Source organism: Labrus bergylta, chromosome 18 (genome assembly GCF_963930695.1).
Source record: "Labrus bergylta chromosome 18, fLabBer1.1, whole genome shotgun sequence".
Classification (NCBI taxonomy): Eukaryota; Metazoa; Chordata; class Actinopteri; order Labriformes; family Labridae; genus Labrus; species Labrus bergylta.
Genome location: NC_089212.1, coordinates 13,700,472 through 13,718,766, shown reverse-complemented (window position 1 = coordinate 13,718,766; position 18,295 = coordinate 13,700,472). Strand labels below are relative to the sequence as shown.

General features: G+C 43.4%; 1 protein-coding gene across 1 annotated transcript in view; it reads right to left on the bottom strand.

Annotated features, from left to right (window-relative positions):
* Positions 1 to 18,295, bottom strand: part of kif26ab (kinesin family member 26Ab) — a 69,266-nt gene that overhangs the window by 37,921 nt on the left and 13,050 nt on the right. Inside the window, exon 3 of the mRNA XM_065966538.1 lies at positions 3,614 to 4,090. Within this exon, the coding sequence (XP_065822610.1) occupies positions 3,614 to 4,090 (477 nt within the window). The remainder of the gene's footprint in view (positions 1 to 3,613; positions 4,091 to 18,295) is intronic.

Genomic DNA, 18,295 nt, shown 5'->3' with positions numbered 1-18,295 from the left:
AGAACAGCATGGATCAAAAACTGGCTGCAAACTGAAATGAGCCAAATACAGGTCCTCAACCGGAAAGCCTTGCACCATGCTGGTGTGGGTGACAGGTTAGGAACTCAGCACATACCAGAGAGGAAGACCCATTACACTTTGGCATGAAACACTAGACTACTTCACACGCAGCCAAACAGGAAGCTGATGTGTGCAGCTCATCAAATCTGTCACCAATCAAGCCTCTGTACTTTTGGTTTTAGAATCATTGGCAGCAACTTTAGGAGCAAAGGGGGTTTGGGGTTTGGGTTCAATATGGATCAACTGCAGTCTAAATCACACATATACGTAAGTGCACACACTTGTGCACATCACACTGCCTATCAAAGGGTTTCCCCTCTGGTAGTAAAACCGGAACTTAAGCCCCTCAGCCGCGCCGCTGTCAATAGCATTGGACCTGAACTGGCCCCAATTCTGGCTAAAAAAGAACAATCTATCCCCTGGTCAGGTAATTAGGTCGTGTCAGAGGAGTCATGTGTGCACGGCCGTTTGCTCTGAGAATGAGTAATGAGCTGTCCTTCCACTCTTTAGCCCCACCCTCCCTGATCTGTTGCCTTGGGTTGCTACTGGAGAGTAAAGGCAGAAAAGGGAGGGGTATAGAGGCCTGAGCTTCAAGAGTGAAGACTTCAGGAGTGTTGTGATTCCTGTAAAGTCTGAAGTGACCTATCAGCAGTCCATTGAATCCGAAGCTGTTGAAAGGACCGAGAATCCCCCCCCGGGTGACCTTTGGCCCCAGCGGTCAACTGACAATTGCTGCTGGAGTGAAATCGGCCTTGTGTTAATCTGGCTGTCTTGCTTGGATGGCCTCTAAAACCAAAGTGAAACCAACCGAGGTGAGAATCGAATACTAACAACACAGGAGTCCGATGGTGTGAGCATGAGCTACAAAGCAACACCAAGACATTTCTCTTTTGAAACAAAATGTTAATCGTCTATTAAATATAAAATCTCGGGTGGCGCCAGCATCCTAGTGGTTAGTGCGCACACTCCATGTGCAGAGGCTTAGGTCCTCCAGACGGGCGGCCCAGGTTTGGGTCTGACCTGTGGCTCCTTTATCGCATGTCATTCCACACACTCTCTCTCCCCCCGATTTCTGACTCTATCCACTGTCCTATTTCTAAAGTAAAAAGGCACAAGAGGCACAAAAATAAACCTTTAGAAAGTCGAAATTCTCTAAATTGTTTGCTCATTTGTTCAGACTGTGGGTTTTCTTTCCTTCCTGTATCCGTTTTTTTCTCCTCTTGTTGTGGCTTTCTGTGGCACACCGCCATGCCAGCCCAGCTGTACCAAAGAATCAGCAGCCAAGATCATCTGCTGGGCTTCAAATTGGTGGCAGAGGAGCGGGCCAATGCAGCAGGACACCAGTGAGCCAATAAAGGAAACCCTCATAAGTCAAGAGCTCTTGGTCTTTGCAGATTAGTGCACATGTGTTTTTTGGATTTTATGGAGCAAAGGAGAATCCCAGATTTGGGCAAATCAATTTCTTGTTTTTAAAAAGCAGAAAAAAAAAGAGCTTGGAAATGTGGTTTTCTGGTTTATCTTAACAGATTGAAACTCTTCATTTAAACCGCCAATAATAAAAGGAATTAATTATTTGTGTGCCATGTGTTCAATTCAAGGCAGCTTTAGTCATATGAACCATTGCAACACAATTACAATGACGGAGCCAGGCAGTTTTGATTCCATAGACCGCAGACATCAGTCCAGATGTGAAGCAGAGATTCCCGGTGCTCTGTAATGGGCTGTATGTGTGGGAGCACCCCAGGCCTATTGGTTAACACACAAAAAACGTCCGTCTCTGCTTCTTTGTCTGAACAACAGTGCATACTTTCCCAACAGAGAAACAAAGAGAGAATCATGATTTTACAGCTTCCCTCCCATTCCTCGAGCTTGTGGGTTTCGTCAATCTGTAGGGTCTGGTTTTAATGAAAGAAAGCAGCTTGAGAAAATAACACCCATTTCAGCTGTAACTTCATGTCCTGAAGGGACGTTTGTCTCTGTCCGAGGAGGTTCCCAGCCTCGTCTCCATCGCGTTGAACAACTCATCCCAGCTGCACTGGGCCACTAATTGCTTTTAGACACATAGATGGAGAACACGAGTCGGCCTCTCCCTTCAGTGCCAGACCGTTTGATTAGCCCTGGATTGCATACATGCAGTTAAAAGCTTTTGATGGCCGCCCATATACCATCTCTAAAGGCACTTGTTGACATTAAAGGGAGGAGTGAAAATCTGTCTTTGATTGTAATGCAGGGAGAAAAGAATAACAGTGCCAAGACATGAAACAGACTGCAGTTATCGAAGCAGTTAGAACAGGAGTGTCAAAATATAAAGTGTATTTGTCCCAACGTAAAACATTACAGTGCAAGGACCAGATGATGGTACAGCATGAGCTAATGCTACAAATGTTTTTAACTGTGAAACAAATGTTGGTATTAAAAAGTGCTAAAATGTGCAGATAAATAACTTAAACTCATAAATAACGTACTCTAAGATTACTCCCATGACTCCAAGGGCAAAACTCCAAACCTTTTAGAGTCTCTGGGACATCAGATAAAGCACAGGCTAATGCTTATCCAACATGAGAGAAGAGTTATGGTGACGCTGTGGGGTGGTCATTTGAAATGCCCTTGAGGACGAGGTCAGCAGATTAGTGTTGCGATGAACTCTGACCTCAGATCAGTCAGACTCCTTGACTACTGAGGAATGAGAGGTCAGCAGGCCTGCATATGCAGACACACAATTTCTCTACAGGGATTTTATTCTGCTAAAGGTTTTGAAATGTAACATTTGTCGTCACAAGACATAACCTGGCGAGCGCTGTGACATGAAGAGAAGAAATATAGAGAAACATGGCTTTATGAAAGTATTATAGGATTATTTTGTGTGGATTTAGGTTCTTTGAAATTACCCTTCTTCATGAGTGAATGACCTTAAAAAAAAATCTGAATTCATCATTTTCTCTTCAGGGAAACAAAATAGTAAGACAAAAGCCATTAAGACGACAGCCTATTGGCCAAATCCATCCCATTAATGAATCAAATCTGGTGCTTTAAATCATCCATTAAACAAACATCCAATAAGAGATGTTATTAATCACCAAAAATGACATTTTATCCTGATCTAGAATAAAAGTGATTCTACTGATAGTTTATTGCCGTATCAGTGTGCTTTTAATGCAATAACCTGCTTGAATTCAATTGTGTAAAACGCTTTTTCCTCTATTTTCTTGCTAGATGATTATTACTTTCTTATAGGCTTATTAGTGAATTAATTGGATAAGCACGGAAAATATGTATTTTATTAATAAGTTTAAGCCAAAACTGTTTAAAGCTCCTGTGAGGAGTTTTTAAGGTTATGAAACAGACTGAAATCAACACAGGGCTGACAAAGCAAAAATGTCCGCCCCCTTTGCACCACGCCTTTCTTTGAATTTTGCCCAAGACCTTTTCATTATCAGTTATAATCTGCTATTTTGATTTAAATTACTTCTACTCTTACATACTTTAAAGTGGCTCTAACTTGAAACAAATGCATGAAATTTAAGATACAGTTTAAGATGCATTAAAGACATACCGGTTTAGGCTGAGGGAGGAAGTTGTTGACTCTGGAGATGCTCCACATGCCCTCCAGGTACTGCTGCGCCTGAATGGTGACGGAGCTCAGGGATCCACTGATTTGCCCTCCTGCCACCGTCACCTGCACGCTTGTCTTTTGCCCCGAGGAGGCTGAGGGAGACTGCGACCAGCCCGGTACCCTGTGCCGCTCCCCCAGGGGTAGGACGGAGTGTGCAGCAGGTTGGCTTTTGGACAGCTGTTTTGCGTGAACACTTGAGGATGACATGGTGAATCTAGCCGGCGGTGGTAAGAAAGATGTAGTGGGCGTGGCTTCCATGTCTGAGCTGATGGTGAGGATGGGAGCTTGGAGCGTCTGCAAGGCCTCCTGCCTCAGTTGGTGGAGAGGTGTGGAGCATACCTGGCAACAGCTGACGCTGGCTTCATGGCTCCTTGGTGTCTGGAGCTGCTCGAATAGAAAAGTTGCATATCCAGGGTCCTGTAGACAGAACACAAACAAGACAGAGAAGCTTTTAACTCATTCTATCATATCTCATTATCTTCTTTTTCAGAGGATTTCCTGCATGTAATTCACTTTTTCCAGGAGCATCAGTGGTCTGCAAGCAGTGTGGTCCCTGAACCCCCTCCGGACCTTCTCCCCCTGCTTTAGCCCCTTCCCCTTTCTCAGGACATTTGTTTGTTTGGACTGAGCGTGCAATTTAAGACTCCAAATCAGGTTGATCTGGCATTTTTCTCATTTCACTCCTAAGACCAAACAAACCAGACGTGAGGAGACAACTCTGGAAAAGGGCTTGGAGGGATTACATGAAGATCCCACAGAGAAATTCCTCACAAGAAAAACACATTTATTTGTGTGTATTTTTAGAAAGACGAGGGCGTATTATTGCTTTTAGCAGTAGTGTCCAGTGGAGTTTTGTCCTTTCACTTTGTCTCTAAAAACACTCCCTCGGGTGTCGGTCTCTTATTGGGAGGAGTGAGAAAAGAAAACAACAGCTGAGGGGACTCTAGCCCCCAAAGCCATTTAATTTACATATGATAAGTGTCCCAGCATGAAAACATAAGACAAGCCACCAAATGTGACAATAAATACCTACTACAGTAAGCTGGAGGCCTGCAGAGCTATCATTGAAATGTTAAAGTGAAGGTTGGACATCAGTTTCTCTGTGTTTTTCGAAACAAACACGCATGCTAACACTTGCACACACAGACGAGCACAGTCTCTTAAGAGGCATAAAGGGGCACCAGGCTTCTGCCCAGTGGAGTCGTGGCCTTAGACAGCGGCCCACAGCCCATACATAAATGTTTATGAGGCCTTTGCTCCGTGGAAGCTCCGAGGTGATCAGGAGGAGTGAAGCGGTGGGGAAACAACAATCCTCTGCTCTAATGCAGTGCCACTTAATACAGCTCGCCCAGTAGGCCTAGAGACCACGGAGGCTGGCTGAGGGACTCTAAATCTCCTCCCCCATGAAAGCAACTCGATACCAAGAATCTTAGTTGACCTTTCGCGGTGAAAAAAACCAACAGAATTGATAGTATGATCACGCAATGTTCGTACAGCCCAGCAGAAAATCATGGAAACGTATCACTCCTACATGTTTTTAATTCCTGAAGAAAAAAAAATGTGCGCTATACTCAAAATATGTTAATGGGTAGATGTTTATGGGTAGGGGTTGTGCTTTTCCATATTGATACTGACAGATGTACACATTTGTTACATCTGTCAGTTTGTTCCCCATACTTCTACAAGTGTGGGAAACAAATAAGGAGGTATAAATATCTAAAAGAAATAGCCTTTCGAGGTTCCAGACAGATTTTTATACTTTTTGGGACATCTCAAAGTTAAGGGATCTGCCTTGGCAAAGCAGCCAATGAACTCAATGGACACGCCCCACCAACAGCTTAGTTTCTCTGATAACTTGATAAGTAGTTTGGGGAAGCAATGGGTTGGAAAGTTATAGAGTTTTTTAAGTTTTCTTCGGGTGGGGTGGGGGGTTAGATTCCTAAAGAAGGAAGCAACAAGCAACATTGGATTGAAGTGCTTCTTTGTTCGTGCTGCTTCACCTATGATTCTTTCTCAACAGACTCCAGTGTTAGGATGTATTTGGGGCTAGGTTAGCGCTAACAACTAGTGGAGAGCCTTGGTTGAGCGATCATGCATTGGAGTGTGACTGGACTAGTCTTATGTTAACTGAGCGGTTCTGGTTAATGATTTACTATACTGGCTACTTACTTTACACTTGAGTAGGCACGGACAGGATGCAAGGACCACTGAGAAATGTATTCAGGATGAAGAAACCCATAAATCTCTCAGGCAATGAGAAACTCTTGATGGGCAGACGACGACGATCAAGTGCAGTACAGGATCAAGTGATTGTTGCTGCCTGAGTTTATCCCGCAGTGAGGAAAGGATTTAAATATAAGAAGCTTATAACAGAAATATGATGCTATGATAGAGCTTAAAAAAATGATAACTTACTACATCCTGACACATGAACAATCTCGACTGTTATGCTCCACCAGGATATTTATGTGCGAGACGGGACAGTTCCGCTGAAATAAGATGAAACAGCCTATGACAAATTGGACTGAAAAGCGAGACAGAGCTGAAGGAAACACCTCTGGCTGCCATTTTCACAGTCTAGTCTGGCTTCGTGTATATGCTTTCTAGACAGGAAATTGAAGTCAAGTCATAACCAGTCAACTCCGCCCTTCCATCAAGCATCACCCTTTACCCTCCGACCAACCCCTTCACCCACCTCGGGGCACTGGTGGATGGAAGAAATCAATTTCCCTCTCTCTCTCCATGCATTGTTAGGTGTTGATTTAGTGGAGCTAATAAAAAGACACACAAAGCTGAGCCCATCTGCTATTCAGTTCGGGATTCTGGAGGTTAGGGAGCGGTCTTCTCCTGTAAAGCTGTCTGTGAGCTTTATGCCCGCTGGAGTGAATGGGGGGTCAGGGCCAACAGGCGCATGAGGGTCATGGTGGTGATGAGGAGGATGATGACGATGATGTCGGGGATGTGCAGGGGAATGATGAGGCTCTGTTGGGACTGAAGGCCAAATATTCAATCTTTATATGGTTTATAAGGGGTGAAGGAAAGGATATAAAATACGGACTTCAGGATAGGTCAATACTATACAGAACATTCTGGCATTTCATGTCTATCGTTTTCCTTGATTATTCCCTTAATGTTGTGTGCCTGCTTTGGACTGCTCTTTGGTTTTACCCTTGCCTTCCTCACCTCCACTGAGGATGGTGTTTTAAGCTTGCCTTCTTTCTATAAATTAACTGTAAACAGAACCAGTTTTATCATCGCAGTCTTTACATTTCCTTAACTGTGCCTGCTTTTTGGACAGGTTCTTTCTGGAACTTTCCTTTCTACTCTGTCTTTTTGCTGCATTGGGTTTCTCTCTACTTTTACCCTCGCCTTTGTCACTGTCATGGTGGTCTTTCTTTTTAATACATTTATTTGGAGAAGCCCTTGGACAATCATTGCAGTCCATGTTTCCTTCACCCTGTCTGTTGTGGGATTTCTTCCTCAGATTTGTGTGCCTACTTTGTACAGCTCTTTGGTTAATCAGTTCCTTTCTTTTTACTAAAAGCCTTACTGAAATAATGAAAGCCTATTTCAATAAACTTCAAACAGAGCCTGCTCTGACACCGTAGTCCGCCTTTGGGTTTTTCTCTGTGCTCTTCTGTGTAGCAGGTTCACAGTCTGTGTTTTGGTCCTACTCTCTCATTTTCTGTTAAACCTTTTCAGCTTTTCATATACAAAATATAGCTTTCGAGCAATGTAGTTACAAGTTTAAACATTTCCCTCACTTGTTTGTTTTATCACAGTCGAACTGACTGCAGGAGAGCTTTAGCAAAAGCATAAAGTTGTTACATATGATGCATGACTACACCCAGCCCTGGAGCCATATTGTTTCTTTTACCATCAATGATATATTACTGACAGGTGCATGTGGGTGTGCAAGAGCAGCTCTGCTTTAGAGAGAAGTATGTAATGGGTGGCATCAACACAATCCAAATGTTCAAAGTAAACCTGTTGGTGGAGAGGCGTGGAGCTACTTCAGCGCTCTGACTGCTGGCTCATTGTTTTGTGGGAAACCGTTTTGGTTTCCAACCCGAGATCTCTCTGCAATAAGAGTCTAACTGCACAGGCAAGGATAAGAACAGAGAGAGAGAGAGAGAGGGAGAGGGAGAGGGAGAGAGAGAGAGGAGGAAGGCTGGGGTTGTGGCCCTTGCCTGGAGGCCTGTGGGTGGTTGTGTTGGTTTACTGCCTGTCAGCGCTGATCTTTATTAAACTCTGGGGACAAATGCAGTCAGATGCTATGGCCTTATTATGGAAAGGAGGTGTGCCGAGTGCAAAGGGGAGAAAAATCCCTGCATGTCGAATGAGCCCTCTGTAGCCCTTAGAGACCTAAGTTTGTCTCTGTCTCCCACACTAACCGTGATGAAAACCAGGGCAGCAGGGAGAGAGAGAGAGTCACCCTGCTTACTGACGGTCTTTGGGTTGATGAAGAGTGTCATCACAGACAGGCCATGCCCAGAGGCTGATGGAAACAAGCTCAGCCGTAACCACTTATGGATGAGGGGACAGGGAGAAAGATATGCATGATTACTCTCCCATGCCTCCTAGGTACCGGGCAAAGTCACACATTGGATTTCTCCTCAAATCACACCTCATTTCCTTCATTTCATCAGCACACCTTTCCTCCAACAAGACAAAGTGAAAATGCCATCTGACTGTTTCTGCATTCGCCAATATGATGTGCTTTTGAGCAGCCGAGCAGCAGGCCAGATATGCACTAACAACCTGACTCAAATCAGGGGAAGGTCAAAGTGATTTGAAATGCATGAGGCCCCTCGCTAGCTGTGAGACTTTTAAGTACGCTCCATTGAAAGTAAAATACTCTGGGAAACCATATTTTCTATTCCAGTTGAGCCCGACAGATATTTTCCCAGACATAAAAGCTCCCCATGACCCACTGAAGCAATGGCAGACAGCGAGAATGAAAAGAAAATTGTATCCACATGCATCCATGATGAGGAAAATAAAGTGAAAAGTTGTGACATGGTGGATACAGCCTCCAGCTTTTCAGACCAAATGTGAACTTGTGTAGTCTGCAGTCAGGGCATATTCCTATCAATTTGCCAGCCATTGGTATCATTCAATGCCAATTAGCTTTTTTAATGTCTAACATCAGTCATAGAGAAATGTAATGCCTGCGAGAGTAATCCTAGAACTCTGTGGGTAGCAAGAAGACTTCTCTTTTCTTACTTTTGTGTTTATTGTTGTAACAGTTTAGTTACACAGGAACACAATCCGGTTTAACTTCTAGAGAATTCTTCCAGCATTCATTCGTTCCTGATCAAGTCAATAAAATCGTACACTGCTTTATATCTGTCCTCACATATTGTGTTCTCACCAGCACGAGTCCTGTTTACACGTTACAAATTCTAAGCACTTCCTATGACTGCATTTCTTGTAAAATCAGGACCACACAGCATAACTTTCCCTTCCTGTGAGGATATGACTGAGCCATCTCTGTTTACTCGCCCTGAGACAGTGTTGACCCTAACCACACACCGTCTCCTTAAGTCTCAAAGGGATTGGCCCCCAATAAACCACAGGACCCCAAACCAGACTCTGGAGTGTGGACGAGAGCTTCCAACAGGCCAGCTTTCCCACAAGGTATAGCCCTGGCCTCACTCTGACAGCTGAGTGGGAGAAAAATGAGCACAGCTGCTGGCCTTGCCCCCGGGTGAGCGCAGGGCATTAAGGCAGATTACGTTCCCGGGATAAAAGCAACACATCCAGCGGTGTAATCCCTCTCTGCACCCTGCTCCTTCTCAACTATCGCCACCACCTCCACCTCTCCAAGCCAGCAGACTCAGAGAAGAAAGCTGGAGGGGCTCTGATTAGATATCAGGTGGAGGTTTAAGTGCAGCAGCAAGATCTGGGATACAGACCATTAAATTTAACCACTGCCTGCTCAGAGGCAGAGAACACAATGACTCAGGATGTCACACTAGCATGCCATTTAACTCTGTGGGAACGCCTTTGGTAGGACACAGAAAGGGACGGCTCACCAAATCACATCAAACAGATGTTTGCCCCTGCCTGCTGACTTGACAAGATTAAACAAACTTGTAACAACACTTTTCCCAAAGAGAGCAGCAGTATCTTCAGCAACACAACCACACTGTCATTACCTACCTGATAATATTGTCTCAGTCAAAAAGCATGCAACACTACAGGAATGCATTCATTCATCCTTCGTGGAAAAACTCTGGCTGCTTCTGTTTTCCGTCTCTTTAAGGTTTTTTTTAATGGAGCATAATGAGATTCCATCAAACAACGATGAAATATCTCTGCTGCTTCCAGCATTTCTAATGGGAAATTTTTGTTTTTAAATTCCATATCCCATTAGCTTTTGTGACAGATATGGTTGCAAAATGAATTCTGCTTTTGCATTTCATAGGCTGCCGTGTCAGTAATCCTCTTTTTTCTCTGGTTATTTTGTGATTTTAATCTTAATAACTTTTGTAGACTGCAAGAAAAGCTCAAGACAAAGAAAAGAACAAAAAAATGATTTAACATGCAGTGCTACATTATCAGCAGTAGCATGCCTGCTTTTCCCCCCACAGGGGTAAGAAGGCGAATAAGGCATGCGGTTAAAAATTGTAAGTTTGCAAATCAAGATGGAACACCAAAAAAGAACTACCGCGAGACATTTGAATTGATTGATATTACTTATGTTCAAAATCAAAGACCTCACGAACCCTTACTTTGGAAAATCTGTTTGAATAACAGCATTCTTCAGAGATACTTACCCTTGTATTGGAGACAAACTACTTACATACCAAGTCAACAACACATTAAAATGAACAAACTTCCCCTTATTCAGATCAAACAGAAGATTACCTTGTTTGGAAGAGCACATCAGATTTTTTTGTTGCAGTATTTCCTTAAATGAACAGCCAAGTTTCCCTGCATGGAGCATCTGTTCACAGGGAGCTTACAGAAACAGATGTCAGTCTGTCTGCCCAGTGTGATTTAGCCCTTTCCTCCCTTTAACTGTCAGCGAACTGCTGACAGAAAATGCAAATAGGCCTTACCCATTGGTGACACTTTCAACACATGATAGCTCCACCTGTCCAGAATATCAGTGACACTTTATCAAATGAAGGACTGCATGATCCCGCTTCAATATTTCCTACAACATCCTTTAGTTTTTTATATCTTGATAAGATGTGGTGTGACATGTCAGTTTGTTTTGGTCCGACACTGCTCTCTGACACGGCTCTTTTCAGTGAAAAGCTCCTCCTATCATCCATAAAAACAGCTGTCCCTGTCCATCAAAAGTTAAAGAGCCACAGATCCCACTGGTCCAGAGGTTAAACATAGACAGAGTCTGTTCTAATCACTTATTATCCTTTGGCAAACCTCCCTGCTACTAATAATGACCCCATATAATGACGTGTCAACGCTCCATATGGTCCACACATTTATCAGAGTGTGAGTGTTTGTAGCTGCTCCTACTGAAGGTTGAATTAGACCCAATGTATGTTTTTACAAAAGTATTATTACATAAAAGGTTAACTAAACTTTGGTTGACGTTTGTGCATGCTTGTCTATGTGTGAGTGTGTGTGTGTGTGTGTGTGTGTGTGTGTGTGTGTGTGTGTGTCTCCCCTTGTGAGACTGTCTTTACACTGCCCCCATCCATCACTCCAGCCTTTCGTCACTCGGCCAGTTAATTACCTTTTCCTGTTCAGTCACGCACATAAAGAAACAAAGCTTTTTTCAGACTGTTTGGACAGACTTCACTCTCTCTCTCTCTCTCTCTCTCTCTCTCTCTCTCTCTCTCTCTCTCTCTCTGTTTCTCCCTCTCCGTCAGCTGAGGACCCAAAGGCTGTCTCAGCCCCAGATCCGTCAAGCTTTCATCAGCTTTGGACAAGGTCAGACTGCTGGGAGGTCCAGTCTGGACTCCACAGTGAAAGAGTGATAGACATTGGTAACTTCCAGGATAACATCTTCATCTGAAGACTGGTGGTGGTTGGTCTACACTATAACAAACAAATAAAACATTTACATCTTTCACAGAAACCAAAAAATGCCATTAATTACAAAGAGAACAACAAAAGCTGCGTTTCTCCTCCAGGAACTTTTTCCCAGAACGGGGAACTTTCTGAGGTATGCATTGCGTTTCCCCTGCAGGCTTCAGGGTCTACATGAAGTCCCAGGAACTTTTTTTTTTTGTATGCAGCATTTAGAATACAAGCAAAGCTCGGGGACCTTTTTACACCCCCTCTATAGGTTGTTCTTTCACTAAGTATAAGTACTTTGGTACATTGGGGGAGGGCCCAGTACTTAATGCTTCTGATTGGACGAGTTAGCAGCATCAAGAAGACAAGCAGAGCCCCATGTAGTTTGATCTTCTGAATATGCAGCCATACCATGCTTACATACTCCAGAAGTAATGACTTTCAATTTCATGAATAAACATCAGTAAGCTCAGTATTTAAAACCAGCTTGAGTTTACAGGTGGAAAAAAAACATAAAACAAGTGAAAAACAGGTGTGAGTTATCAAACTTCAGGAGACAATGATAGACTAGACTAGAGGAACATTCTGGTCACTTTTATAAACCTGGCCACTTTTGGTGGTAACACAGCCATAGAGAAAAAGCTCATACCTCACTAGACGACCTAGGAAGATGAAAATCATTTTTATCCTGTACAAATAGTTTCCACATCCCTGCCCACTGCTGCCATGGAGCAAGTCAGGCAGCAGTAGCACGGCTGCTTGCTATGTTCTCCTCACCAGGGACACGCTGGTTTGTGTTTATGTACACTTGCACCAACTATTGTGCACTTCTAATTAGATTGGCTGATTTTTGGATCCGAGTTGCTCTCAAGGTAGTTTCTCTTTTTCCAGACTTGCCTTTGGAAACAAACCAGAATGAGAGCATGATGAAAAATTCAACAGGCAAGCTGAATAGGCAGGAGCCAGGTGTTTCTGTAAACTGCAGGTGAAAGAAAGGGCAGAAGGGGGAGGGGAAAATGGAACGTGGGGATGGAGCTCAAGAGGGTTAAAAAATGATCTGGAACATTCTCGGAGATGGTCAGAGAAAGATCAGAGATTCAAATTTGATCATCAAAATCTGCAATCTGAAAATGATGTATCAGTATAAAAGGTGTTAATGCTAAAACAGTGTATTTTAAGTTAGAGTCAGTATTGTACACTGTTCACATTCGTCTTTATTAGTATGCTGCATAGTGACATTGAAACAGGATTCTGTATTTCCAATCATCCACTGGAGCTCATTGAGGGATCTATTTTTGTCCAAGAGCCCACTTTAAAACACTCACTGCATAGCAGAGGATCCTGATACAATAGTTTCTTCAACAGCCTAACCCTCTACTTCACTTGTATATTCAGTGTATACATGGTGATGACAGCCACCTGCTTCTACTTTGTCTGAACTGTCACACATACAGAGCTGCAAACACTGCAGGACGTTCTACAGGGGGATTTTTTCACCAAGCATGGAAACACAGCACTCCCATCTCAATACCGTTTATTTAGAGAGGAAACAAACTGCTGCTGAAGCTTATGGCAGCTAATCTCCAATGCAGAACTCCCTCAGCCACGCGGAGAACAAATGTGTGACATGTGAGTGTGCACACAAACGGATAATAACCACAAAAATGCAAAGGGAGCTGCTCATGCTCAAACAGAAGTAATTGCATATCTTCATCAGTATTCTCCAGATCCCATAACGTGAAAAAAAAACTTAGTATAAAAAAACCAACAGTATGATTAGAATGAATCATTTTCAGATTAACATTTAAGCACCAGGCAGCACGTCAACATATGGATCTTAAGGGAGCATATTGGCCTCGTTTTATATGGTTGCTATTTTATTTCATCCCAGGTTTCCTACGCTAAAATTCATAGGGATGCTCTACTCCTGGTAAGGAAAATAGAGCGGTATAAAAGTGACGACAAGGTGAAATGTTGAGTATCCTACAACAATTATTTTCTCCACTTCCCTGCTGGAATAGTCCGTACAGTAATTGTGCTGGCGGGCTGCCATACTGTTCAATATTCAAGTTTTCTGTCTGCTGCTGGAGTTTTTATCTACCTCCCACTCTTGCTCTGCACATGAAGAGACTCTATATATTGAGTCTCTGTGCATAATGAGAGCCTGTAAGTGGTCATTGTCGAGCATGGCCCCTTTTTATTTGGTAGATATCTCAATTTTCACTTTCTGGCTAAGGTGCTAGCACAGATTTGTGAGCAACAGGCTAACTGCTTGCTTAGCATCACAAAGCAGCAGGGACATTAGAATGAGCTAAAGGTTAGTCCCCCGTTTTGGCTCCTCACATGTTTTCATAAAGCAAAGCACAAATCATCCTGAGCCAAGGTGAGCGTCCCCAACCCATCCCCTTCCAGTTTGCACAGCATTATCTCAGAGAGTGGCATCCTTTTGTTTCGCACAAAGCTGCCGCGTGTCGGCAGAACAATGGAGCTGCAGAGTTGCGAGTGGCTGAATCAGTCTGGTGCAGCAGCCCAGTGGAGGTACAACAGAAAGAGGGGGGGATGCTAATTTATCATGAAAGATGTCATTACCATGCCAATAACTTCTCAGAAACACAATTATCACTAATAATAGAAATTTAAGCATCAGCTCAGGGCTTTCTGCCAGGGAGGGCTGCATACATGGGACACTTTTGTGTATTTTTATTAGAGGTAGACATTGAAGGCTTGTTAGAGCACTGCAAGAAAATAGACATCGAGATATGAACTAACCATTATCTTTTTGTTATTATTTTTTTCCTTGTTAATTGAGACGTCTAGACACATTCAATTTAACATCAGCGAGATAAGGAAGGAGGCTGAACTATCTTGGCGGAGAATAATGCACGCTAATCCACTTACTGAGAATGAAGGATTTCAATTCACTGTCTTAGAAAATGCTTGGCTTATCAAAAAAATGTCACTGGCACATTTTGGCACAATTGTCTTGACAGAATAATACAATCCTGCAAACTGGCATATGGCTGCTACAAAAATCAACCCCAATCATTTCAGTTCAAATTAAAATAAGTTGGTGAGGATTGGTTGGGCTTGATGCCATTTATAATAATATTCACTTTAGGGTTAAGGATGCGTGTCCATTTTTCTGTTCTTGTACTGTTTTACATTTTTTCTGTTGCAATGAATTTGAATTTAACACATTCCTGGTGTTATACTTGAAAAGGCTAGTACAGTCATGCCAGTAGCTCTCTACTTTATATTTAAAAGCTAACCTTAATCAATCTTCCTTCCAAGTAACTTATTTCTGTGTCCATGAATTAAACACAATGTACAACATCCAATAGAAATTTAGCATGATAGCGTTTGCTAATCAGCAAAAATTCTAAAACAGTACCAATACGGGCAGACTGTATTGGACACATCAACCCACTGAAAGACATGGATCACCATCCCGAGAGCTGCGAACATGGCAATAACAAAACGGCTATTTCATACATGGAGAAAGCGGAACAATTTGGAAATGATAAATGGACTATAGCTTGTGAAGCCTTTTTCTAGTCTTCTAGTCTACTCAAAGCACTTTTTTCACCGCAGGTCACATTCACACTGACGGCAGAGGCTGCTATGTAAAGTGTCCAGCAGTATTACCTACTTCTAAATAGACATTCAAACGCTGCTGCAATTTGGGGTTCCATGTCTTGCCAAACGTCACTTCAACACGTGGCCGGAGGAGATGGGGATCAAAGCCCTGGCCTTCCTCAGCCGTGTAAAGGCTTTGACATTTTCACTTCTTTGAAAGAGCCTACATGAGAGGTTTCACATTTGAAGGAGACACAAGATCTATGTAGAGTAAGACTTCTAATCTCACCTTCCCCTGAGCACATCCAATCACAAAACAGGACAGAAGTTACAAAAATGCCTATTCTTATGTCAGGGACGCCAACATAGGACCGACAAGGACATGGCTGATGTCATTTCACATCGTGAAATGAAGAGATAACCTTGGAGTTGTTGGCAGCTTTGTGTTTGGGCTCAGAGTTTTTGTCTGGAGTTGTGCTTTTTTTATATCCTTCGGGGACTTTTTTTTTCCCGCCTGCTCATATGAAATGTCACAACACAGCTGAGCAAGATGTGGAATTCATGTTGACGGAGAAACAAGTAACCCTGCGAGAAACAGAAAAGAAGCGGCAGTGTGCTCTGAATTGCGTGTTCACAGCTGCACAGCAAGGATGGAAGACGTCAAAGTGAGTAAAAATAGAAAGCTTGAGTCTGCAATGAGATATATACTTTTTGGCTCAAGGGTACAATGGTTCTCATAACAGTGTCTGTGTGCATAAACCCTGAGTGATGCACTTTAATTGCACTTAAGAGCATGAGAAACACAGTAACGAGCAGTTTAATAACACTTCAGGAGAGGAGAGCTGTACAGTGTGTAGACTAATGGATATTTTATGTATTTAAGAGTGGAAAATGGAAAGATGCTTTAAGATATATCATTAAGCATGGTATACATTTTTATGCATGGTTTCAGTCGCTCTGTTTTGTTAATTTCATGAAGTAGCAACAGGAAGAAAGATCTTGGAGCGATTAGATCATGTCAGAGTGAATCATGTGCTACATCTGCACACACACTCATACCACACACACACAATCATATTTAAAAAGGGTCTGGGGATGCAGAAGCATGCCTGCTTCATGCTCAGAGTCTGATTGCAGGACTTAGGGGTCATAGGGTAACTAATTGTGTGACTCAAGGAGGTCAGCGTCAGTGTGGCCTTCTGCCCGAATGCTGGAACACCACCAGAAGGACTGTCAGGAAAGGACAAATGAACTCTGACCTTCCTGCTGATGACATCGACCCCAAACTCAGCGAGCACACAGGCATATCTTAATCTGGGTCAGAGACAGGGGAAGACCTCTGCTGTCGATCTGAACTCTACGTCCAGATGTTTTGCTGATGTTTACCTGTCTGATCGCATGTTGAGGTATTCATCAAATGAGACAAATGGAAGGAATCTTATTCTCCAAGCAGCTGAAGTCATCTGTTGCTAGCAGTCTCTTTTGTAGCATCAATGTGCACAAAAGAGACTGCTGGAAAAACAAAAGCATAAAATCCACTTTGCTGCAATCTGGTGAATCTGACAAAAGCATTCTTTCTTTTTTAGAGACACCATAAAGTGCTAAACTTAGCTCCCCCTCAAACTCTAGGAATTCCACAAGAGCGACTCTCAGCTTTTCCACAGCGAATCCCTGAGCAGTGGAGCTTGAGATGGTTATCATTTTTCAACAGTCAATAATCAGTCAACTTGCTAATCAGCTGTTTTGTGCAGCGTGCCTGTCCATGCCTTCTCATTAAGCCGTATCACAGCAGACGGCAGGGCTTTTACCTGCAATCATCAGCTGTAATCCTCTGACTTAACCACACTGACCGTGCCTCTACTGTCTGGAATGTAGACGCAGTTATGCACCATAAAAGAGTATTTAAGAGGTCAACTGTGTGTGTGCTTGTCCCATCCAAATATGTGTGATGGATGGATAAAATCACATGACAACAGAAAAAGGTATTGTGATGGAGGTCTAGGGATCATCCAAAGAAAAGGAGTGTCCCACTTTCATGATTAGGAAAATGTAAAAAAGGATTTCCCTGCGTAAACAAGAGACTGCGAAGTGTGCCAGAAAGAAATGGCCAGGTGGGATGTCTCCCTTTCTTTCTGTGCCTGCTGCTCCGTCCCTGTGTTGGAGACAAAAATGACCCAGACCTGTTTCAACAGCTGCGAAAAGCATCGCTCTGCTTTGTGAAAGTGATAAAAATAACGGCGTGAAGTGTCCCACTGTGGGTTACGCCCTGAGCTGGTCTGTTTTTCCTGACCGGGTAGGGTCACTGTCAGGCGGAGCTGGACCTCCAGCCAACACACATCAAGGCAGCACTTTCCTAGCCTCCATTTTCGCCCCTGTCTCTTCCTGTTTTGACAGGAAACAGGAGATGATAACATTGTCGCACAAACAAGCCCAGATTGCCTGCGACCTGCTGCCACACTGTCCTCGTGTGGCGAAGGACTTGTGTTTTCTTTAGATGGGCCTCATGTGCAAACATACGAAAAATAACACACTCACCGTCTAGTACAAACACAGACACACATCTCTTTACACAACTGTTTTCAAGCCAAGGTGGAATAACCTCTGCAGAGCCCGGTACTGTCTTCTTTCTACACTTCCTCACAGGCCCCCAGCAGCGTGCCAGCACAGCGCCGCACAAAGGAACACAATAAAACAGACCACCAAAGTCACGGACACAAGGCTGAAAGAAGGGAGATGAAAGCAGCGGTTGCCACGGGGAACCAAACATACACACATTTGGAGGTGAGCAGAGGAGCAAAGTCAATATCTGGAGCGGGGGGGGGGGGGGGGAGGAGTTGGACGGGTGTCTTATGTGCCCGAAGCTTCCTTTTTTGGAATGTGGGGCTTTTATGTAGCCAGGAAGCACACCACGGTGAGACACAACAAGTGGAGTGACGGGGCCATTAGAACGGCTTTGTTGACAGCGAGAGAAGCTCAAAGGGAACGGGACACTTTGATTGGCCTCTCTGATCCCCCACTAGCCTTTGTTTATGAGCTAATTAAGCATTGTTC